Genomic DNA, 25,072 nt, shown 5'->3' on the forward strand with positions numbered 1-25,072 from the left:
ACCCTCTGAGGATCTTAGAGTTCAGGCAGGAACATGCCCTTGGGCTGCCTGCCCACTCCCGTATCTGACCAGGAGCCAGCCACAGCTGTGACCTTCCACCCTTGCCCTCTGGCCCCTCACAGGCAGAGTAGTGACGGCTGTAGGTGTAGGTGTGTTTTTCTAAGATGACAGTAAAAAAGAGTTTATAGTGAAGGAATCTTAAGCGTAGGACATTTTTACCAAGGCCAGGATAGGCAGGTAAGTGGGGCTGTGTACAGGTGCTCCCCTGGTTCTCACTCCTGCACGTAAGTCTGGTCCAGAGAAAGTGTGTCAAAAGCTTCTTTCTAGGTGGAGCACCTCCTAAGTCCTTTAACATTTTTCAGATCAGCGTGTCAATGTCCTTTAGTGTTCACAAGAGAGATGGCGCCACAGTCAAACAAGAAAGGAACAGTAAGGGCGAGGGTACGTTCCTAAGAGCTGAGCACCAGGCTCTCACAGGTGATGAAGCTGACACCTCTAAGGACCAACTGTTCCCTGACTTGACAACTCCTGGCCTGGGCCGCTGGGAGCTGTGGCTTCAGTGGTCAGCACCCACCCGTTAGCCCAACGTCTACCTCTGTGGACACCACTTCAGGACACCACAGCCCCTGCCCATCTCACGTGGGCAGAATGAGGACTGGTTTTGTCTCCTGAAGACACCCAGTTCCTCAACTCTGGGTCACAGTCCCCTGAGAATGTGATGGAGGAGAGCTGCATCTCACAAAAGAGGGAGCGGATAAGGGACCCACGCACGTTCTCTGCATTGTGAAATGAGGGTGCTCACCTGACTGTGGAGTTGCTGCAGCTCTTCTAGGCTCTGCCTCAGTTTACCCCTCTCTCCCTCCATGAGCTCTCTCAGGGCTCTGGAGTCCTCACTGGTTTGCCTTATCTGCTCTTCTAACGACTCATCGTCCATTCTCCGGGCGCCCTGACAGAAAGAGGGAAGCCAGTAGTAGGGAGGAAGGTGCGCAGCCATTAGTGGGGAGTGACAGAGGCAGGAGTAATAGAGAGAGTAGAAAGATGAGGAGGAATGGAGGAAGTGAGAGAGGATGAAACGGGGGAGGTTAGGGAGAGATTTTCAGGGTTTAATTTTACCCTGGAAAAGCTCATTTTGATTTCAAGCTTTGGGAGCAGCAGGTGTATATGTTAGGAATGCACATGCCACTGACAGCTTCCTTATCCCACAATGACTTGGCCTCCTGCTCCCATCTAGCTGCAAATCAAGGAGGCTCTTCCGACAGACACACCTGCCCTTTGACTTACTGCCTCTAATATAACAGACAGACATAACTCTGGGAGGGTGAAACAGGAGAGGAGTCAGGGAGAATCCCATCATGAAGCTGCAGAAATGTCAGTCCACCCTGGATGCCAGAGGAATATCCCTCTTCCCCTGAGAGGCCTCCTCTGGGATTCTCAAAGGCCCTGTTCATCTCTTCAACCTCCTGTGCTGAGATTTCTTTTCTCTGACAGGGTTTCTCTGCGTGGCCTTGGCTGTCCTGGAACTCACTGTGTAGCCCAGGCTGGCCTCCAAATCACAGAGATCCACCTGCCTCTGCCTCCTGAGTTCTGGGATCACAACTGTGAGCCACCATCCCGACCAAGCTTAGTTTTTAAAGCTTGCCCACTAACAGTTACCCTCCTATCAGGACCAACTGCAGAAGAGCAACTTGGGAGTTTTACCCAGATACAAATTTCTTTTCTCAATGTTTCTAAGCAAAACTCTCCAACTCTAGGCACCAATGCCTTGTGCATAAGTATATGAAAAAAAAGGACTATGCCATGGTACAGTGGTTCTCAACCTGTGGGTCTTGACCCCTTTGCTGACCATCTATCTCCAAAAATATTTACATTAGGATTCATAACAGTAGCAAAGTGACAGTTATGAAGTATCAATGAACATAATGTTATGGTTGGGGGTCACCACAACATGAGGAACTGTGTTAAAGGATTGCAGCATCAGGAAGGTTGAGAGCCACTGTCATGGCGTTTGCAGGAAGGGGACCATGGTCCCTACTTCCTGGGTACTGGTACTCAGTACTATCAACTACTGACTCGGGGTTCTGGCGACAAGTTATGCGGGAGGCTCCAGCCCAGGCTTGCCGTCCCACCTGCATGAGTTTCCACTGCACAGAGGCTGGCTCCTGCAGCTGACCCTTACCGAGGGCTCCATGCCGTCCACAATGCTCTGTATCAGCCTCTTGAGCTCGCTGAGGGCGGTGCGCAGGCTGCCAGCAGGCACGTCCTTGGCGGATGAGGTCTCGGAGGACTCGTCCATGGAGGAGTCGGTGGACACGGCCGAGTCGGCGCTGTCGCTCCCTCGAAGGTGGGAGCAGAGGTAGCGGACCTGGCAGTAGGCTTCCCAGAGCTGCAGTCTCAGCTGGGTCACAAAGGGTTACTCGTTACAGACTCTAGGGAGGACTGGTTAGTCAGGACCGAAAGCCAAAATCCCGATACCCGAAACCCTGTTTTTAGGAGCAAAGGTCTTGTCTTGGTGTTTAAAGTAGTCTATCTTAAGAAATCATACTTACTTTGGACCTAGTACATCTTAGACTTCCAATTCTTTTTGAGAGTCCTGTGTAGCCCTGGCTGGCCTGGAACTTGCTCTAACTGCTCTGCCTCAGTCTTCCTAGTGCCCATGACCAGATACACCAATTCTTATCCTCCCTCTAATCAACTAATCAGCCATGTAAAGCATTTCTGTTATACACTTAGCTACAGTGACTGGGATCAGGGCCTGGCCGGGGAAGGGGTGACTATGGAAGGCACAAAGAGACAAATGGCGCAGAGGGATGGACTGCAAATGTGGGAGGACTCTGGATTACCTCCGAGAAAATACAGGGGAGGGACTGAGCAGAGGACACTGCGCTCTGGCTGTTCTGCTCAAGGTGTCAGTGCCCACTCAGTAGTGGAGCCCTGCTCCAGCCCGTGGCCACAGGAGCTCCTGCAGGCCCTAGGGCCTTCTGCCAAGTGGCAGTACAGTGTTGGACCGAGGACGATGGGAAGCCTGGGCCCACTCCTCCTGACAGCAAACAGTGACGTGAGCACCTGCTCTCTCTCCTGCTCCAGCTCCTCGGCCTCCATGCTCTGCTCGATCTCCGACAGCAGGGATGTGCTGGTGGCCGCGGAGCTCTGCAGGCTCCTCTCCTCCGTCAGCTCTTCCACCTTCCCCTGCAGCTGCCGGCACGAGAGCCGCACCTCCTGGAGCTCCAGCTGGCTTTGGTGCAGCTGTGGGCAAGAGAGCAAATGCTGGGCAGCCTATCCAAACCGCAGCAAGCAGTGTCCAGGACCTGACCCCCCTGCTCGACTTGCCGCCAACTTACAGGACAACAGAGTTGGGAGGAACCTATCAGGGTGTGTGGGGGACACAGTCAGCAAGACCCAGCCCTGGGGAATTCTACAGAACCAACAACTGACTCCTTCAGTAACTTCAGGGGGAAAAGTTACTAGAAGAACCCAGTGATGGAAAAGATTAAAGGGGTGGGCATGGTGGTGCACGCCTTTAATCCCTGTGAGTTCGAGGCCAGCCTGGTCTACACAGTGACTTCCAAGACAGCCAGGGCTGTACAGAAAAACCCTGTCTCAATTAAAAAAAAAAAAGAAATTATAAAGAAATGAGGCAGAGGGTGGGGTCTGGCTCAGCAGATGAAGTTCGTGCCATACAAGTCTGAGGGACTTGGACTTGATTCCCAGAACCCACAATGAGAGTAGAGAACCAACTCCTAGAAATTGTCCTCTAACCTCTATGTGTTCCATGGCACATGGGCTCTCACACTCACAAACATAAGGTGGAGCGTGACTGAGGAGGACTCCCAATACCAATCTCAGGCGTCGACATGAACACACATGCATATATATGTGCTTGTAAACACACACACACACACACACACACACACACACTTAGGTTAGTGTGGGTAAAGAACTTCCTGGGATTTATTTATTTTTATTTTTTTAAAAAATAAAATGGTCTATCTAGAGCCATCGTTGTTTCATTAAAAAGAGGAAACAGCTGGGTGTGGTAGTGTGGTGTGCACACGTATTTCCTGCATTCAGACTGCCATTGGTTGAACACAGCTAGGGTTGGGCTGGGAATGGAGCTCAGTGCTGGGTGCTGCTGGTCTTGAATGCCCAAGGCCACTGCAGAGTGGCTGTGCTGCTTTCCCTCGACTTCCCTAAGCCACTGTGCCTCCTGCAGATGCAGAGGCTTCGGCATGGATGGCAGCCACTGTGAGCTCTGGCTCTCGTTAGGGGAGCCAGTGCTTCACACGGACTTTAGCCAATCCTCTTGGGGCCTGGAGCCTCACCTTCAAGCCATCACTGCCAGGAAGTGGCTGGCTAGTGGCCTGGAAGAGCCCTAACTAGGAAGGGCTAGAGGCCGGCTGCTGACAGGACAAGAACCGGCAAGCTGTTCTGCCTAGTCCCTGGATCAGCAATACCTGCTGGGACAGTGGGACCTCCTCTAGCCCCAGTTTTAGGAAAACTTGCAAGGAAAGAATAAAATAAAATAAAATAAAATAAAATAACACAAACCAGGGTTACAGGAAATAGACATTCCTAGGAAGCATTCAGCACAATTACAAGCAGCATGTTAAGTGGCAAAATGCTTTACAATTATTCTCTAGGCAACTCCACATACATCTCAGCAGGAGAAGTTCCCACAGTTCAGTACAAGTTCTCATGAACTGGACACAATTAGTTCAATTACTCACACACACTCCAGAGTGTTTAATTAATTGTAACAGCAAGGGAACAAAAGGCCAGGAGGTGCCTCATTCTCTGGTCAGTGACTGATTCACCACCTGGACAGATGTGCAGAAAATCCCAATCAAACCATGGAAGAGCCCGGTAACTATAGGAATTCTGTAAAATGAGAAATAGTACCTAGATGAGCGTGGCTGCACATGCCTTCAATCACAGCACTCAGGAGGAAAGAGGTAGATCTCTGAATTCGAGGCCACCCTAGTCTACAGAGCAAATTCCAGGACAGCCAGGGCTACAGAGAAACTGCCTCAAAAAATCAGAAAAAAAAAAAAAAAAAAAATAACACTTTTGTATAAGAAAGATGAGAGTGAGCCTGGCTGTGGTGGTGCGTGCCTTGGGAGGCAGAGGCAGGTGATCTCTGTGAGTTCGAGGCCAGCCTGGTCTACAGAGCGAGTTCCAGGACTGGCTAGGACTGTTTCAGAGAGAAACCCTGTCTTGAAAAACAAAAAAAAAAAGGAAGGAAGAAAGATGACAGTGTATTTCTATGTATGAAAAGGAATGACATGAAATGCTTTTATTAGTACAGTGGTTAAGTTTAAGTTCACAGCACTAAAGGGGACATTCTCCTTTCTTGACACTGAGGGAGCTAAGATGGTGTGTGATGGCACACGAGTTGCTTAATTGCACGTGCAGGGCCAGAGCCAAGTCTAGACCCCAGGGCATCTGCTTCACGGGTTAGCCACAGTGATGGGGGTCTGCACTCTGCTGATGGAGCCTACCCACTTGCCAGGGTCAGGCCCTATGCATTTCTGTACAGGGCTAAGAGCCCCCTAGAAGGACAACTGACTTCTTTACTGGGTATTAAAGCAAAGTCTTTCCCACAGTTTAGTAAAGCAGACTGGCACATCTACCTGTAATTCCAGCACTTGACGGGGAGACAGGAGGACTGATGCAAACCCAAGGCCAGCCCTGGTCTACCTGGTCTACCTATCAAGTTCTGAGTCAGCCAGAGCTAAAGGGAAACCGTCTCAAACAAAATCAAAACAAAACAGTTTAACAAAACGCTTGGTATGAAGTGAGTACACAGTGTGAGTTTTAACCCCTATTCTAAGGTCTTAAAACAAAAACAAACAAATAAAAAAAAACATAGCTGAATTTGATCTGTGGCTTAAAAATCTGTTTTGGGATGGGAGAAACTGCCCAGTAAACAAAGCCTCTTGTCACTAAGCCTGGGGACCTGTGTTTGACCCTCAAGATCCATGTGTTGGAAAGTAAGAAGTGATTCAGAAAAATTCTTCTCTGACCTCCACATGTACACTGTGGCGTGTGCATCTACACTATACAACACACACACACACACACACACACACACACACACACACACACACACACACAAAATGTATAAAAAGGTCTTGACAGCAGGACTTCAGTCACACAGTGGAACAGATCAAAAGGGCTCCCCTGCTGATGGAGACTTTGCCTTTACTGCTCAGCCTCCTACACAACCTTATCTGAGGATTTCAAATCAAGGGATTAAACACATTCCAAGGCCACTGACTCAACATCTTACAAATCCGGGTTAGGACTGTTCAAGTGCTACCTAGGTCAGCTGGATTTTTTATTTTCCCTCTGTCAATTGAGGACACTTTGGTGACAGGACTTCCTGGAGGACGCTAGTAACTAGTGGCAACTTAAGGAGATTTTACATAAACAGAAGTTACACATGTAGGAAAGGTGAGAATAAATATGATCCCCCAAAAGGGTGGGGATGTTCTGACTTGCTGGGGGCCCTGTATGTGTGTAAGACATCTCTCTTCCTCTTGCATGCCAATCAGCAGGCATGACCTCGGGTTCCTGACGCAGCAGTACACACAGGCCACCCACACCGGGGATCACTTGGAGGTCCACACTGGGCCTGGCTCTTTCCCTCCGTTTCCAGGTTCAGGGAGTGGAACTAATTTTCATTTGCATTTCATGCTGGGCTCAAAGTTTCTTTTGGCTCTTTCTGGGCTTTGTGCTTCTCTCCCTTTTCCTCTGTGTCCTATCTCAGTTAGCAGCGGAGTGCTTCCTGCAGACTCAAAGGGGACTGGCAAGGGTAGATGAGCAACAGGAGAACCAGCTGTACCGGGGTCGGTCGGTCGGGAAAGGTTTCTAGTCTCCACTCTCTCAAGGGCTTGGAACACGACTCTGGATAAGCCATTTGTTTTCTGTAGGCTTCAGAGAAGTCTATGAAAGCTCTCCAATCACTAGGAAGTGACCTCCAACACTGTTGTTCGTCATCATTAACCTTGAAAATGGGCAAATTCCTCTGCATTTCAAAACCTGCTGTGAGGCTTTAGAACCGGCACCGTGTTCTCCCCGCTTGCCGTCCCACCCCCCAAACTCTTCCATTTCTGTGGTGCTGGGGATAGAAACCAGGGTCTATGCTTGCTGGCCAAGCCCCACCCACCCAGCCCCATCTTCTATTCAGCATTTGCCCAGGCCCTACTACACGGAAAGTCATTAGTTGAAAGAACGAAAATCACAGAGTGGGGAAAAACAACTACTAAATGTCCCTCAGAGAGGCCAACTGCTTGGGTACAGCTGAGTTACAGAGGCAGTGACAGGTGTTCTTACAGACTCCAAACTCAGAAGGTGCTTCCTTTTATTGTTTGAGACAGTGTCTATACAGCCGAGGCTGGCTTGCAACTCGCTGTACATCCCAGATTAACTCTGAACTCACATTCCTCCTGAGTCAGCCTCCTAAGTGCTAGGATCATAGGCATGTACCACCATGTTCGGCTTCAGTTAAAATGTCATCTCACATCAGAACTTCTAAACAGCCTCCCTGGAACCCAGTGGGGCCTCTGTGGCCTGGTCTTTGGGTAGGGACTTACCTGGCATTCAAGTATTACCTGCCCAGCCACTTCCGCACAAGTGACACAAAACAACTCATGGTACCCTCCCCACTATGCAGAGGGGAAATAATGCTCTCCTACTCTGTAGGACCAGCCCAGCAAAGCACCCTGGGAACAGATGCTACCCTCTATTTCTGGGGAGACTGGGAGATTATTTTTCTGTTTTGGAGGTTATTTCTTGTCAAGTCTAAGCTTGGATTTTCATCTGAGGCCTGGTGGCAGTTCCCGAACAAGAACAACCATGAGTAAGAAGCAGTTTCCTTCAGGGAGGTTAAAAAAGACCAATTAGGTTCACAAAGGGGTTGGCCTGTGCCTTTCCTGGCAATAGGCAGAAGCTGAGAATGTCTTGCTGGGTTCTGTGGGAAGGTTCCTGGTTTCCGCTCTGTGCCAGCCAACTAAATCCCTCTGCTGGGCAACAGCAGCAGCAGCAGCAGCAGCAGCAGCAGAGAGCACTGGGAGCTGAGAACAGAGATCCACAGGCTCCCTTTGAAATCTTCTAGGGGATTTCACAAATGCTAGGGAGGTCAGGAGACTCTGAGTGCTCCAGCCACTGACAGCCTAGAAAGGACTATGTGACCCTGCTCTAGGGACCAGTGGTGGCTCAGAACACATGGAAGGGATGACCTGAGGACCACAATGTACTTACCCAGCTACAGGCATGGTGGAACCCCCTAGGGAATTACAAGACCCCTGTGGAGGTCTCAGAGTCACCTACTCGGATACCGGCAGTGGTGCTGGCTCTGGCCTCACAGCCTTTTCTTTTGGGCTAAACACTCCCCGGTCTGGCCCTGGCTCTACGGAACAGCATCTCGGCCCCGTACCTGCAGGTCTTTGTCGTGGCCCTGCCTTTCTAGGATCAGCACCCGGTCCTGCAGCTCCTCCACGGTCCCTTGAAGCAGGTCGTTCTCCTCTAAGGTGGCGCTGAGCCGATGCTCTAGCTCCCGCTTCCGATCCGACAGCATCTTGATCTGAAAAGAGGGAGAAGCCACAGGATGGTGTGGATGGAGTTCTATCTGGGTGAGCGTAGGAGGAGGGACTGGCCCCAAATATGAAGGTATGTGTCTCTGGGTACTGTGCCCAGAGACATGACTTGGAGAACAGAGCTGTGTAATCCTGGGCTGAAGGGAAAGTCCCTCCCCTTCAGAAAGGTGCCTGGGAAGGGGTAGGAGTTAGCCTAGGGGAAGCCAGCATGTGGGCTGCAAGGCAGAGGAAGGCTAGCTAGTGCTCTGTAAATTCCAGAGATAAGTCAGAGAAGGCCCCACCCTGCCTGCCCTCAGCCCTACTCGGGCAGAGCAGGACCTGATCTGCCTACTCCTAAGTCCTAAGCTCCAGGAAGTTCCCTAAGAGCTGCTGTGTTTCGCCAGCAGACTCACTGCTTCCTCTTCCTACTGCTGATTCCCCTGGGGCCAGCGTCCCAGCTAAGACCCAGAGCCCTGGCTAACAAGAAGCCAGCAGGGTATAGAAGGTGGACTGTCTATATCAGCCCAGGCCCTGGAAAGGAATGAGACAATGGCCTCGTGGGTAATTTGAACAAGTAATCTGTGAAGAGAAGAGAGATCTCCCTTCTGGAAAAGGCTCATTTTTTTGCACATTGAAGTCAATGTCAAGACACATGCAATTCTCTGTAAGGTCTGTCTGCTCTCTTCAGTGGCAGGGAGAAAGCTGAGGAAAGAGATGCCCAGTCTTCTCTGGTTTCCATGTTTGCAAGGAGGAAGCTCAATCATTGCTCCTCAAGGCCAGAAATGCCTTAGCCAGGACACTCCCAGGTGCAGGGGCTCCAGAAAACTTTTCCAAATAGAACTGGCTGTGGGGGAGGGAAGGACTCCAGAAGTCCTAAGATCCTTCCCGACCCTGTTCCTCCCATCTATGAGTTCCCTGTCACACTTATGTCTCATCCACCTGCATGCTTGGAAATACTTCCCTGGCATAGTCAAGATGTCCCCCTTCTCTGTGGTCTAGTCTGGAGAATGCCTTAAGGCTCTTCCTTGAGTAAGCTCTGGGGACGGAACTCAGCACTTTTCTAGGGGAGAATTAAATAAGTGTTTAACTGTTCTAGGTCCCTGGGCTCTCCCTCTCCCTCTGCCTCTTGGCTGCCCCCGCTCTGCATTAGAGTTTTGCTCAGGGCACAAATCCTTCCTGGCCATCCATCAATCAGATAGGATGCTGTCCTGGGGAAGCAGGGTATATGGCCTTTGTCCAGAGAGATCGGGTGTCTGTCTAAACAAAGAAAGACTGTCTCTCAAGTGTGCACCTGGGTAAGAGACCAAAGGGGCAAGCCTTTGGTGAATGGCCCACTATTCCTCTCACTGAAGCAGACTTACCCATGCAAAGGGAATTTTCACTCTAGTTCATTTTTATTTAAGTGCCCTCTGACCTTTCAATTCTCCTTCCCATGGATCATCTTTGTTTCCCAGGTTTCCAGTAAAGTAATGAGGTAACATGATTCTGATACGTAACTGGCCCTTAAGAAACACTTCACGGTTTCATGAAGTTACTTATTTAAAATGAAAGATTTCACAGCTTAGCCTTTCAATCAGCGGTGCCACTAGAGGTATTAGGGTGCCAACTTCCTCACCCAACCCCTACATACCCTAAAACTTGTGAGCAAATCTGGTGGTAAACGTTCCTGGGAAACTTGTTCCTGGGGGGCCAGAGGAAGTGAAGAGGAGGAGCAAAGAGGAAGGCAGGCAACTTGAAGGAGTGGGCGCCGGGCAGGGGCAGTTGAATGGCAAGTCATGCACACAGATGGTCACAGACAGGCATGCCAAAACCCCACTGGAGCGATCTCTACTTACTTCAAGAACCTGCTGCTCAACAGCGGTGGGAATTCCAAGGGAAAGGAGGAAAGAAGGGGATTGGAGGCAGAAAAGAGAAGACATTGACAGACTTTAGGAAAAACATCCTTAGGTCCCTTACGATGCAGGGAAGCTTTCTCTGGATCGGTCACAATGGCTGATCCCTTAACCACAGAGGGGGGTGGGGTGGGCTCCTTCTGTCAGGCTCTTCATTGTTTCTCAAAGTCTCATTAGCCAAGGGGATGAAGGTCCTGAGAGTGGGATGGATGGGAATCTGGCCCGGGAAGAGCCCCTTCTGCTGGATGACTCCTGCTCTGTCTGCAGCACCCATGCTGCCTGCAGTACAGTCCCCAAGCGCTACGTTCTTGTTCCTCTGCTCTAGCCAGGGGCACAGCCCCTGGCTGCCACAATCTGGCCTCGCATATGCTACACCACCTACACCACCTACACCACCACCACCACCACCACGCTTCAGGTATCATACTAAGTACCCTCATTACTAACTCCTCCACAGCACCACCACCACCACCCTTCAGGTATCATACTAAGTACCCTCATTACTAACTCCTCAACAGCACCACCACCACCCTTCAGGTATCATACTGAGTACCCTCATTACTAACTCCTCAACAGCACCACCACCACCACCCTTCAGGTATCATACTGAGTACCCTCATTACTAACTCCTCCACAGCACCACCACCACCACGCTTCAGGTATCATACTAAGTACCCTCATTACTAACTCCTCAACAGCACCACCACCACCACGCTTCAGGTATCATACTGAGTACCCTCATTACTAACTCCTCCACACCACCACCACCACCACGCTTCAGGTATCATACTGAGTACCCTCATTACTAACTCCTCAACAGCACCACCACCACCACCCTTCAGGTATCATACTGAGTACCCTCATTACTAACTCCTCCACAGCACCACCACCACCACGCTTCAGGTATCATACTAAGTACCCTCATTACTAACTCCTCAACACCACCACCACCACGCTTCAGGTATCATACTAAGTACCCTCATTACTAACTCCTCCACAGCACCACCACCACCACGCTTCAGGTATCATACTAAGTACCCTCATTACTAACTCCTCAACACCACCACCACCACGCTTCAGGTATCATACTAAGTACCCTCATTACTAACTCCTCAACAGCACCACCACCACCACGCTTCAGGTATCATACTAAGTACCCTCATTACTAACTCCTCCACAGCACCCGCTGTTACCCTCGGCTATAAAATGCAAGCTTCTGTTCTATTCTGTGGGGCTTTTCGGTGAGTTAATGAGACTACTTTGTATGAAGCTGAAACATGGTGCTGTGCTGAGCTAGAATAAGAGGAAAGACGGGGACAATGTCCTTCCCCAGTTTTTGTGTGGGGCTAGCAAGGCTGTTTCTTGTCAAGATTATTCAGTAAAAAGTAGGCCATTCATGATTTCAACTCCCTCGGCTGTAACTTTCAACCTCTCTATTTTCCTAGACAACAGGCTACCCACAGGAGCAAGGACAAGTGTTCTCCATTTAAGTTCTCACAGAAATGTCTCTTAGATGCTTCAGTACTTTTTATAGAGAGCAGGGGTTTATTTCCAAGCTCAGAGACTCTTTTTCCAAAGACTCAGTGCACAGCTTCAAGTGTGGCCACACTGGAGCCTCACCTCGGCCTGAAGGCTTTCCAGCCGGATGATGTGCTGGTTGGTGGATGAATTTTTCTCCCGAAAGTCTTCTCTGAGTGCGTGGACCTGCATGGAGAGCTGTCTCTCAACTTCGGATGCCTGTAAGAGAGAAGATGTTTTCGGAGTGGGTCCAAGGGAGTACGCAAAGCAAGTGTGCTGTGATTCTCAAGCGTCTCTGCACATCTGTTCCACAGGACTTTTGGGTGAGTTTCGGTTTCCACTTTCATCATAAAGGACTGCCTAGGTCTGAGGCTACTTTACTGACCAGAGAAAACAGGTCCAGAAAAAAGTAGGTCCTCAAATGCTAGTTAACATCAGTATCATTGTGCACATAGAAGATCAGCAAATATCTAGAAAGTCTCCGCCAGACAGTGGTGGCGCACGCCTTTGATCCCAGCACTCAGGAGGCAGAGGCAGGTGGATCTCTGTGAGTTCGAGGCCAGCCTAGTCTACAGAGCAAGATCCAGGACAGGCATCAAAAGCACACAGAGGAACCCTGTCTTGGACCCCTACCCCGCAAAATCAAATAAATAAGTAAATAAATAAAGAAAAGAAGAGTCTCGATGTTTCACAACAATAAAATGGCTGTGCTACCTTCTGCAGTAGAGTTTTGTTTGCTGTGAGGCAAGTCTCACTATATAAGCCAGCTGCGTTAAATCTGCCTCAGTGCTAGGATTATAGGTATGGGCTACCACGCCCAGTCACTTTAGGAATTCCTTTATTTCTCTCTTCCATGTCCTCAGCTCTGGTTAAAGACATTATTTATCTTGGTCTATTTTCATATCACTTCTCTTGAACATGAATGCTATTTAGAATTCTCTGTCATGTACGTTATGGTTTTGGATAGTCTTACCATTCATAATTCTCTGGGTACTGCTTGGGGCTGAAGTCCTCTTCCCTACCCTATTTGTTTGTTTTCTAGTATTACGAAAGGTCGTCTGAAACAAAGTCTACTTGGTTGTGCATAAACTCCAGTCCTCTTGTGAGGGCCTGATGCTACCATGGAGAGCACAACATGCTGCCCTGTAGAGAGGAGAGCTACAAGGCAAAGCAAGACCACCTCTGTGATCTTTCTGGAGCTGAGGAGGACTTATGGTTTCTTGGGAGAGATCACTAAACCCTGAAACGGTTAGGAATTCTTTTCAGAGAACATGTTATAGTGGTACCATTGAGATGTCTAGCTAGCTGTTCAGTGAGGCACTCTCCATAATGGGTCTGTCATCAACACTTCTTTTCATCTCAGTTGTTTATCTTTGTTACTGTTTTTAGCTCCACAAATTCAACATATATTGCCTCACTATAGAGAGCTACATATTAATCTTAACCTATTTCTTTTTAATGATTTTATTACTGTTTTACATACTGACTGCGGTTTCCCCTCCCCCTTCTCCTCCCAGCCCTCCCCCCCACTCCACCCACTCCTCTGTTTCTATTTAGAAAGGGGCATGGATATCCACCAAATATGGCATATCAAGCTGCAGAGAGACTAGGCCCATCCCCTCATATTAAGGCTGGACAAGGGAGCCCAGTATAAGGAACAGGGTCCCAAAAGACAGCCCCTTCTCCATTGTTAGGAGTTCCACAAGAAGTCCAAGCTATGCAACTGTAGTATATACACAGAGGACCTAGGTGAGTCCCATGCAGGCTAGCTGGTTGTCAGTTCAGTCTCTGTGAGCCTCTATGAGCCCAGGTGAGTTGATTCTGTGGATTTCCTTGATCTCTCTGGCTCCTACAATCCTTCCCCCCCACTTCCTGCAGGATTCCCTGAGCTCTGCCCAGTGTTTGGCCATGGGTCTCTTCATCTGTTTCCATCAGTAGCTGGATGAATCCTGATAACAACTGTGATAGACACCAATCTATGAATATAGCAGAATAGAGTTAGGCATCATTGAATTTTCTTTTTTCTGCCAGCTGTGTTTGCTTCTGTCCTAGGTCTCTGGGCTATCCAGCCTCTGGGTCCTGGTGCTCCAGACAGTGTCAGGGGTGGGTTCCCTCTTGTGGCATGGGACTCAGGCTGGATCAGTCATTGGCTGGTCACTTCCCCAATTTCTGCACCACCTTTACCCTAGCACATCTTCTAGGTAGGACAAATTGTAGGTCAAAGGTTATATGACTGGGTTGGGGTCCCAATCCCTCCACTGGAAGTCTTGCCTGGTTACAGGAGATGGCCAGTTCAGGCTCCATATCATATCCGTTATTGCTAGGAGTCTTAGCTAGGGACACCCTTGTAGATTCCTGTGAGTTTCCATTGTACTGGGTTTCTACCTCACCCCAAAATGCCCTTTTCCTGTTTTCTCTTCCAGTACTCTCCCCCTCCATCCCCCCTACCTGATCCCTCCTGTACCCTGTATCCCCACCCACCCCCGTTAACTCACCAAATTTATTCTATTTTCCCTTCTCAGGGAGATCCAAGTGTCCCCCCTTGAGCCCTCCATGTTACTTAGCTTCTCTGGGTCTGTGGATTGTACCATGATTGTCCTTTTACTTTACGGCTAATATGCACTTGTGAGTACATACAATGTTTGTCTTTCTGGATCTGGGTTACCTCACTCAGGATGATTTTTTTTTTCTAGTTCCATCCATTTACTTACAAATTTCAAGATCTCATTGTTTTTAACAGCTGAGTAATACTCCACTGTGTAAATGTACCACATTCTCTTGATCCATTATTCGGTTGAGGGACATCTAGGTTGTTTCCAGTTCCTGGCTATTACAAATAAAGCTGCCATGAACATGGTTAAACAGGTATCCTTGTGGTAGGATGGAGCATCCTTTGGGTATATGCCCAAGAGTGGTATAGCTGGGTCTTGAGGTAGATCAACTCACAATTTTCTGAGGAACCACTATATTGATTTCCAAAGTGGCTGTACAAGTTGGCACTCCCACCATAGTAGAGTAGTGTTCCCCTTGCTCCACATCTTCACCAGCATGAGCCTTCACTTGTGTTTTCGATTTTAGCCTTTCTGTCAGGTGTAAGATAAAATCTCAGGGTTGTTTTGATTTGCACTTTCCTGATAGCTAAGGGTGTAGAACATTTCTTTAAGTGTTTCTTGGCTATTTGTGATTCTTCTGCTGAGAATTCCCTGTTTAGATCTGTACCACATTTTTAATTGGATTATCTGGTTTTTGTGATACCTAATTTCTTGAGTTCTTTATAGATTTTGGAAATTAGTTCTCTGTCGGATGTAGGTTTGGTAGTGTAGCATGAAATCTTAAATGGTCTTATTCATAAGATCAAACCTGAGGCCAGTTATTGGGGTGAACTGGAAGATCAGAGAGACAGAACAAGCCACAGCTACCTCACCTCGCCAGTTCCTCAGCTGGTCTTGTTTCCTCAGACTGGAAACCTCTGAGTCCTCATCCGGAATGAATCTCAGCTGAACTGCTGCTAATAAGCCTGAAAGCTTAACCAGCCAAATGCTTTTAGTTTCTGGTCCTCATGCCTTATATACCTTTCTGCTTTCTGCCTCACTCCCTGGGATTAAAGGCTCACTTTCTGGGATTAAAGGCATGAGTCACCATGCTTGGCTGTATCCTTGAACACATGGATTTCTGCCTCTGGAATGCTAGGATTAAAAGTGTGAGTGCCACCATTTTCTAGCCTTTGTATCTAGTGGCTGTTCTGTCTCTGACCCCAGATAAGTTTATTAGGGTACACAATATTTTGGGGAACACAATACCACCACATTCTTTTCCCATTCAGTGAACTGCTGTTTTTTGTCTTACTGATGGCGTCCATAGCCTTACAGTAGCTTTTCAGTTTCATGAGGTCCCATTTATTGTCTATCTTAGTGTCTGTGCTACTGGTGTTCTGCTCAGGAAATTGTCTCCTGCGCCAACGTGTTCAAGGGATTTCCCACCATTTCTTCTATCGAGTTCAGTGGGTCTGGTTTTATGCTGAGGTCTTTGATCCACGTGGTATGCATGTGGAGGTCAGAGGACAGCCTGTAGGAGTCAGTGCTCTCCTCACCATGTAGGTTTCCAGGGAAGAAACTTAGGTTGTAAGGCTTAGTGGCAAGTACCTTAACCTGCTGAACAATCTAGCCTCCCTATTTTCATCTTTTTCAGAGGCAGAATCTAGTTCAACCCTTGGACTTGAGTAAAACAATGAACATTAGCAATCTCTGCACACACATAATAGCCTACTGTGTGCGCACACACAAATACTCCTCTCTAGTGTTCCAAACGTTCTGATAAAGTATCCACAAGTAGCACAAAAGCCTTGGCTGCAGGGAGCTGTAACATCCCTGAGCCAGGTAACAGCAGGTTCTCTCTAAAGAGTACCACTCTCGCTCCAAGACAACAGAAGGTAACATGGAGAAAGGAGGAAGTGAACAGCCAGGATCTGCTTTTCTTCCCTTCCATACCATGTCCATAACTTAAATGAGTCATTTAATCTGTGTTTCTTTTCTAAATTATAAACATATTCAACTGGGCATGGTGATGCATGCCTGTGATCCCAGCACTCACGGGGCTGAAACAGGAGAATTATCTTCAGTTTGAAGCCAGACTGGACTACATGGTAAAAACTTGTCTCAAAAAAAAAAAAAAAAGTGAAACCCAAATTATGAATATATTTTTCTTTTATCTGTATCACAAAAAGGGCAGTTCTGAAGGGACATCTATTCCCTATCTCTAATTCAGGACACCAAGCAGTAGGAATAGACCCTTCCAAAGATCAGCTGTCTTTTTATTTATTTAGTTTTGTTTTATATTTTTAGACAGGGCTTGCTATGTGTTCCTAGCTGGTATGAAACTAACTATGTAGACCAGACTGGCCTCAAACTAGGAGAAATCCACCCACCTCTGCCTTCTGAGTACTGAGACTAAAGATGTTTGCCACAACCTGCCGACCACCTTTTAAACAAAACTAAACAAACAAACAAAAAACCCCAGGTACTCAGAACACCATGTATGTTATAGGACCCTGTCATACATTGTGGTGCTTTGAATGAAAATGGCCTTCATAGGTTCATATATTTGAATGTTCAGTCCCCAGTTGTTGGAACTGTTTGGGAAGGATTAGGAGGTGTGGCCTCATTGGAGGAGGTGTGTCATCAGGGGTAGGGTTCAAGAGTCCTCACCAGGCCCAGATCTCTCTCTGCCTTGTGCATGTGGATCAGATGTAAGCTCTCAGCTACTTCTTCAGTGCCCTCTCTGTCTGTCTGTCTGCCTGCTTGCCTGCCACCATGCTCCCTGCCATGAACTCTAACACTCTGGAACTGTGAGCCCCAAATTAAATGCTTTCTTTTATGAGTTGTCTTGTGTTCTTTAAGATCAGAACTTTCACCACTCTTAAAATATTAGATATGCTAGCCAAAGTAACAAGACGAGAAAAACAATATGCATCAAATAGGAAAAGAGGTCAATTTATTAATGTTTTATATACAGAGTTTTAAAAAAATAATTTATTTTTGTTTTATGTGCATTGATGTTTTGCCTGCATGTATGTCTGTGTGAGGGTCCCCTGGAACTGGAGTTACAGACAGTTGTAAGCTGCCATGTGGGTGCTGGGAATTGAACCCGGGTCCTCTGGAAAAGCAGTCAGTAAGAGCAGTCAGTGCTCTTAACTGCTGAGCCATCTCTCCAGCCCCTATATACAGAAAAATCTAAAGACTTCACCAAAATACTGTTGGAACTATTAAATTCAGTAAAATTGTAGGATACAAAATCAATATGCAAAAATTAACAGTTTTTAATATAACACTAATGAAATTGCTGAGAAAGAAATTAAGAAAACAACCCAACTCACAACAGAATGAAATAAAATACCAAGAATAAACTTAAGGAACCAAGTAAATGATCTCTAAAATGAAAATTACAAAATATTGATAAAAGAAACTAAAGAGGATACATATGTGTGCGTGTACACACACACACACACACACACACACACACACGAGAAAAGACATCCCATGTTCATGGGTGTGTTGGAAGAGTATTGTTAAGATGTCTACAGTACTCAAAAGTGATCTACAGATTCAATGTAATGCCAATAAAATAATAAAATACCATGGCATTTTTCATAGATAGAAAAAAAAAAACCCATGAGGCTGGAGAGATGACTCAGCAGTTAAGAGCACTGGGTGATCTTCCAGAGACCTATGTTCAATTCCCAGCACCCACATGGCAACTTCAATTCCAGGGGATCCAGTACCTTCACAGAAATATATACAGACAAAACACTAATGCACATAAAATAAAAATAAATACATCTTTAAAAAAAGAAAAAACACTCCTTAAATTTGTATTGCACCACAAAAGATTTACAGAAATAGCAATCCCAGGGAGGCAGATTACAAAGCTGGAGATAATATACACAATGGAGTACTACTCAGCAGAGAAAAACAATGACAGCATGAAATTTGCAGGCAAATGGATTGAACTAGAAAATATCATCCTGAGTGAGGTAACCCAGACTCAGAAGGACAAACATGAGCCTTTCTCCAGTAACTGATGAAAGCAGAAGCAGAGATCCACAGCCAAATATCAGGCCGGTTTCGGGAGTCCAGTTGAAGAGAAAGAAGAGGGATTCTATGAGCAAGTGCATCAGAAACATAATGGGGAAACCTACAGAGACAATCAAACCAAACTAGTGGGAACTCATGAACTTTAGATCAACAGCTGTGGAGTCTCCATGGGACTGGACTAGGCCCTCTGCATAGTGAGACAGTTGTGTAGCTTGATCTGCTTAAGGGGCCCCCTGGCAGTACGATCAGAATCCATCCCTGGTGCATGAACACGCTTTTTGGAGCCCACTACCTATGATGGGACACCTTGCACAGCCTTAAGGCAGTGGGAGGGGCTTTGACCTACCTCAACTGAATGTACCAGGCTCTGCTGACTCCCCATGGGAGGCCTTACCTTCTTGTAGGAGGGACTGGGGGTGGGTGGGTTAGGGGGGGAGGCTGGAGGGGCAGGAGGAGGGAAGAGAGGTATCTTTGATTGGTATGTAAAATGAATAAAAAAATTTCCTTAATTAAAAAAAGAAGACCTTTAAAGGTTAAACAAAAAACAGAAGGCATGGTACTGGCTTAAAAGTCATATGGGCCAAAGAGAAAAGAATACAGAACTCAGGTTTTTAACAAAGACAAAAACAATGTACACTGGAGAAAAGAGCTAGAAAACTAGACAGCTGTATATAGAACATAGAAACTAGATCCTTATTTCTCATACATAAAAAGCCAACTCAAACAGACCAGAGGTTTAAATGTAAAATTTCAGAGCTGAAATTCAAGTTCTTAGTCTGCAAAGATTTTTAAAAATATGATCTTTAAAGCACAGGCAATAAAAGCAAAAAATAAAAGATGGGATTGTATCAACCAAACCAAAGCTTTCATACAACAAAGGCAACAATCAAGAGTGGAGAGACAATCTACAGAATGGAAGAAATTTCTGCAAACTACTCATCTGAGAAGAGATTAAATGTCTAGAATAGATAAGGAACTCCAACAAGTCAGCATAAACAGTCTGATTTTAAAAATGGCAAATAATACAATTCTCAACAGAGGGCACAGAAATGTCAAATAAACATATGAAAAAAATGGTCACATCAGTAGTTATACTAGGTACATGAAAGTCAAAACCATGAGGTAATCACACCACTTTGTTATCAGAAAACACAAAAAATAGTATCCCACATGGACCCTACCATCTCCATACACTCAGGCCCAGTTCCTGACCTGAACTGGCTTTGCCTGGTAAGCCCCTCCTCCCCACACCCATCCACTGCTGCTGCTACTTCCACCTCCAAAGGCCTAGCTCCAGCCCACAGTTTGCCTGGCTCAGGTCTAATCAAGCAGCTCACATAGCAGCTTTACCTGGCCTAGTTCCAGTCACATAGCTCCAGCACTGGCCTAATCCAAGGCAGTCTAGTATCAGAGACACACCAAAGGAAGAAGTCCACATGCCCAGGTCATATCACAAAAATAAAAACAACGCAAAAGGCCTAGACAGCATGCTTCCTATCACACTCACTAGTCCTGTAAAAATATTCTCAAATGAGAACTACTCAGATGAACCCAGGATATAGAAATGAAAATAATCATAAACTTATGGAAGAATTCAGGGAGTTTAAAGAGACAGGAACATCTCACTGGACCTCAAGAAGATAACAATAAATACCTGAGTGATGTCCAAGAAAATCCAAATATACAGCTGAATGAAATGATGAAGACAATTCAGGATTTGAAAACGGAGTTCAGTAAAGAGAGAGAAATACTGAGAACTCAAAGTGAAATGAAATATTAGCCCCACTATATAACTCAGTGGGAAGCAGAATGGATCAAGTAGAAGATAGAATACCGGGATTTGAAGATAGAATAGAGGAATTAGCCCACACAAGCACAGAAGAGGAAAAAATTTAAAGGAACACGAGAGGACTGTGGGATACCATGGAAAGACCAAATCTTCTTAGGCACATATGGAGGAGAAGAATCCTAGGTTAATGGCACGGACCAGATCTTCAACAAGATCATGGAAGAAAATGTCCCCAAACTAAGGAAAAACACACCCATACAGATACAAGAAGCACATGAAAGACCAAACAGACAAGGCTAGAAAAGAAACTCCACACATCATAGTTAAAACACTCAACATACAGAACAGAGTACTGAAACTACAAGTCATATACAAAGGAAAACCCATCAGAATAATGCCTGATTTCTAAATGGAAGCTTTAAAAGCCACAAGAGCCTGCAGCTCTAGATTCTAAAAGACTGCCTGCCAACTCAGACTAGTACTCAGCACTATGTACCACAGTCAGAGGAGAAGGAAAAACTTTCCATGATCCAAACAGGCTAAAAGAACTCAAACCAACAGACCAACACTACTAGAATCCTGGAAGCAGTATTTCAAACTGAAGAGAGGAAGCACCGCCAAGAGACTGCAGAAAGAAAAAAAAAGGAAGCTGTAATTATTGAAACATAGACAGTACAACTAAGAACACACACACACACACACACACACACACACACACACACACACACACACACAAAACCCAAAACAAACGACTGCAATCAATGCTTTTCAATAATAACTTTAAATATTAATAGCATCAATCCTCTAGTCCAAAGGCACAGAATGGCTGAGTGGACTGATCCATCTTTCTACTGTCTACAAGAAACTGAGCTTTAAAGACCAGCACTACTACAAAGGGAGAAGGATGGAAAAAGTACTCCCGTCAAATGGGATAGGGAAGCAAGCAGGCATCGAGAGTCTACTGTCTGACAAAACAGGCCTCAGCTCTTCCTGTCTCCATGCCTCCCTCCACTCTGCTATCATGGATTCTAAGACTCTGGAGCCATAAGCCCAATCAAATGCTTTCTTTTCTAAGTTATCTTGACCACTGGGTTTTATCACACCAATACGAAGCAACTAATACAACGTTACAATCAAATGCGGTGTGCCCAATTTCATAAAAAGTAAGCTACTGGAATTAAAGACACAGATTAACATCAATCCCATTAAGAGTGGGTGATTTTAATATCCACTTTCTCCAAAATATAGGTCATCTGGACAAAAAATAAACAGAAAAGCATCAGAATTAAATGACATTATACATCAGATATCCACAGAGTATTCCACCCAATCACCAAAGAACATAACTCGACTCAGCATCCCTAAGAAGCTTCTCTGAAGTAATACAAATCTTCAAGCTGGGTGGCTGGGTGTGGTGGTGCACAGCTTTACTCCCAGCACTTGGGAGGCAGAGGCAGGCGGATCTCTGTGAGTCTGAGTACAGCCCTGGTCTACAAACTGAGTTCCAGGACAGCCTGGGCTATGTAGAGGGACTCTGTCTCAAAAATATCTGACCACAATGCAATAAAATATAAAATAGACAGGAAAAAACCCTCTAATAAGTGCACAAACTTGTGGAGATTAAACAACTCATTACTGAAGAAAGCAAGAAAGGAAATATCCTTGAACGAAACAGAGATGAAAACAAAACACAACCAAACCTCCGGGGTACATTAAAGGCAGTCCCGCGAGGGATAGTGGGAGCTCTACATGCCTATATTAAGAAATTAGAAAGCGCCAAATAAATGACTTAATGATACAACTCAAGCATTTAGAAAAACAAAGCAAACCAAAATCCAATGGATAGCAAGAAATAATAAAAATCAGAGCAGAAATTAATAAAACAAAAACTGCAAACAATACAAAGAATCAATGAATCTGAGAAGATAAACAAGACTGATGGACCATTGGCTCAACTAACCAAGACAAAGAAAGGGATGACCCAAAACAAAAGAACAGAAATATTAAAACAGACACCAAGAAATTCAGATTTTAAGGAAGTATTTTTAAAGCATGTACTCCAAAGCTGGGCATAGTAGCACACACCTTTAATTCCAGCACTAGAGAGGCAGGTTGATCTCTGAGTTTGAGGCCAGCCTGATCTCCAGAGACTTCCAGACCAGTCAGGGATACATAATGAGACTCTGTCTCAAAAACAAAAACAAAACATGTATTCTATTAAGTTGGAAAATATAAAAGAAATGGATTAATTTCTAGATCATTCAAACCACTAAAGTTAAACCAGGAGGAGAACAGCAATCTAAATAGATCCATAATAGAAAGTCAAACAAGCCCAGGCCGAGATGCACCCACAGCAGACTTCTACCAGATTTTCCAAGATCTACAGCCAATCCTCAAAGTATGCAAGCAGAAGGAGCACCCCCAGACTCCTTCTATGGAGCCAGCAGTGAACTAATACCAAAGTGTGGTAAAAATATAAGCAGGGAAAAGAGATACAGACCAATATCCCCAGTGAACATACATTAGAAAATGTAGTAACACACACAAGAAGAACTTCAAGTCAAAAACCACATTATCAACAGAGGCATCCTCACAAAGACATATATGCAAGAAAAACACCAGTGCACATAAATTATACATAATTAAAATATACAAAACCCACAAGATGTTTGGCACAGATTAAGCATATAATATATGACAGCTATTATTATTAAGTAAAAACCTGAAATAAAATACTGGTATTTCCTATAAGGAACATATGTAATTTGAAAAAGTTGAAACCTTGGAGAGGATCTGGTTTAAGCCACTAATCTGCAGGTGTGGATCTGTGGCATGGTGAAAAAGATGGACCTATTAGGAGATGATGTGAGTGTATGAAGGCCAGTACAGTCTTGGCTCTCGTTTCAGGTTCTTTTTTTTTTTTGTCAAAACAAATAGCCATAGTCTAGAAGATTTTCAGGACTGCTATGAATTCATGCTCTAGAGTCCAATGCTACTAGCCTGTGAATTCACATGAGTTCACAGAGAAGACCTGATGTAGCTGATGCATATTGTGGTCCTGTTTAGAAGCAGCATGTGTAAAAGCCACTCTGACATTTAGAAAGTGAACACCCTCTAGAGAGAGGAGACTGGTCTAATTTTGTTTGATTTGAGCTAACTTTAGAATTAGAGCACAGGAGCAGTTCTGTTATGACCATCCTTTGAATCTCCATCACTAACATAACCTCTCAGCACCAGAGACCAGCAACTGCAGCAGTACAAGCGGTCACTGGGGAAGAAGAAAGGACAAATGCTGACCTGCTCTCATTCCTGAAAGGCTATTCAGTGTCAGACCTCTAATGCTAGTTTATAAAAACAAAAAATGGAATCTGGGAAGAAGGGGCTGGAGAGCTGGCTCCGTGGTTCAGAGCACTTGTGGCTCTAGCAGAGAACTGATGTTCAGGGCCCAGCACCACTTGGTGGCTTACAGCCATCTGTATCTCCATTTCCAGGGGACCTGATGCCTTCTTCTGACCTCCGAGGGCACCAGGCATGTATGTGGTGTACTACATACACACAGGCAGAACATTCATACACATAAAATAAGTAGATCTTTTTTTAAAAAGTTAGAAAAGCTTTTTAAGTGTTCTGAGGATTTACATAATAAATGACACAATCCTCTGTTAATCTGATGGTCTGGCCTTCACTTAATTTCAACATGGATGGAACACTTACTATGCTTTTGCGGCCGATAGAGATAAATTACAGCTGAGTTTTCGTGGGGATAGCATATTCCAAACTCTATCTTAAAAGAATATTACTTTTCTTCAAGTTACTGTACTGTGTAACCTCAGAAAATCTGCTAACTCTGTGCCTGATCAGAGGCTGAAAAAGTACCTCATTAAGGTTGTGCGAATCAAGTAAATTAATGTTAGATGCTGCAGTTGCTGTTATTGTTTTAATCTTCATCTTTACAAAACACAGACAAGTCTAACAGCTTACATGGAAACAAGGGCAGATCTTACAGAGCCTGAAGAAGAGCCTAAGGCAATGTGGAAAAGGGCCTTATGGAAGAGAGAATTACAGCCCTAACTGCGGCAATGCTGCGGGGATTCTAGGCTGGCTCTTCATCTACCAGCCCTGGTACCATCAGAATAGAGTAGCCCCAAAATGTCAGGGGGGCAACGGAAGGAGCAGTCCCCAGACTACAACCTCGTGCCTCAAGGGTGAAACTATACTGGACATTCTGGATCATGAACTGTCGATGCTTTCAGAAGAAAACTGGATGCAGACGCCCGTGACGCCTCGCAAACAGGAAGGCTGGGGAGGGTGAACAACACAGGACATGTACGGAGCACACTCCATTAGGGCAGCAACAGGGACAGGCTGGGGCACACACAGGAGGTCCTTACTGGAAGACAAAGGATGCCACAGGGACATAGGCTGTGCCAAAAAAATGATGGTCAGGTCTAATATTAAAAAGGAAAATACGAGTATTTAAATTTTTCTCCTGCAGTCACATGGCTTACCAGGGGATCTAACTAGACCTAAACAAATGGCTAAGAAGTAAAAATGTTCTTGGTATTTTTTTAACCAACAGTATAAATGCAGGAACTATGTCTCAATTGATCTTTGCTTCTCTAATAAAAACAGGTTGTTTGTGCGAGACAAAATTTCAACACTTTAAACGAGTCAGTCCAGCTATGACTGTAGCAAACAGAAATAGGATTA

The 25,072-nt window shown here is 45.7% G+C and overlaps 1 protein-coding gene across 2 annotated transcripts in view; it reads right to left on the reverse strand.

Moving 5' to 3' along the window:
- Bicdl1 (BICD family like cargo adaptor 1) overlaps window positions 1-25,072 on the reverse strand; it is a 98,247-nt gene that overhangs the window by 13,362 nt on the left and 59,813 nt on the right. Inside the window, exons 3-7 of one of the 2 annotated variants that reach the window (XM_059249035.1) lie at window positions 12,086-12,202; window positions 8,435-8,581; window positions 3,064-3,243; window positions 2,177-2,395; window positions 803-946 (exon numbers count right to left, since the gene is read on the reverse strand). In XM_059249035.1, coding sequence (XP_059105018.1) covers window positions 803-946; window positions 2,177-2,395; window positions 3,064-3,243; window positions 8,435-8,581; window positions 12,086-12,202 — 807 coding nt within the window. The remainder of the gene's footprint in view (window positions 1-802; window positions 947-2,176; window positions 2,396-3,063; window positions 3,244-8,434; window positions 8,582-12,085; window positions 12,203-25,072) is intronic. The other variant, XM_059249036.1, reaches the window with a different exon arrangement.

The sequence above is a fragment of the Peromyscus eremicus genome, chromosome 23, assembly GCF_949786415.1.
Source record: "Peromyscus eremicus chromosome 23, PerEre_H2_v1, whole genome shotgun sequence".
Classification (NCBI taxonomy): Eukaryota; Metazoa; Chordata; class Mammalia; order Rodentia; family Cricetidae; genus Peromyscus; species Peromyscus eremicus.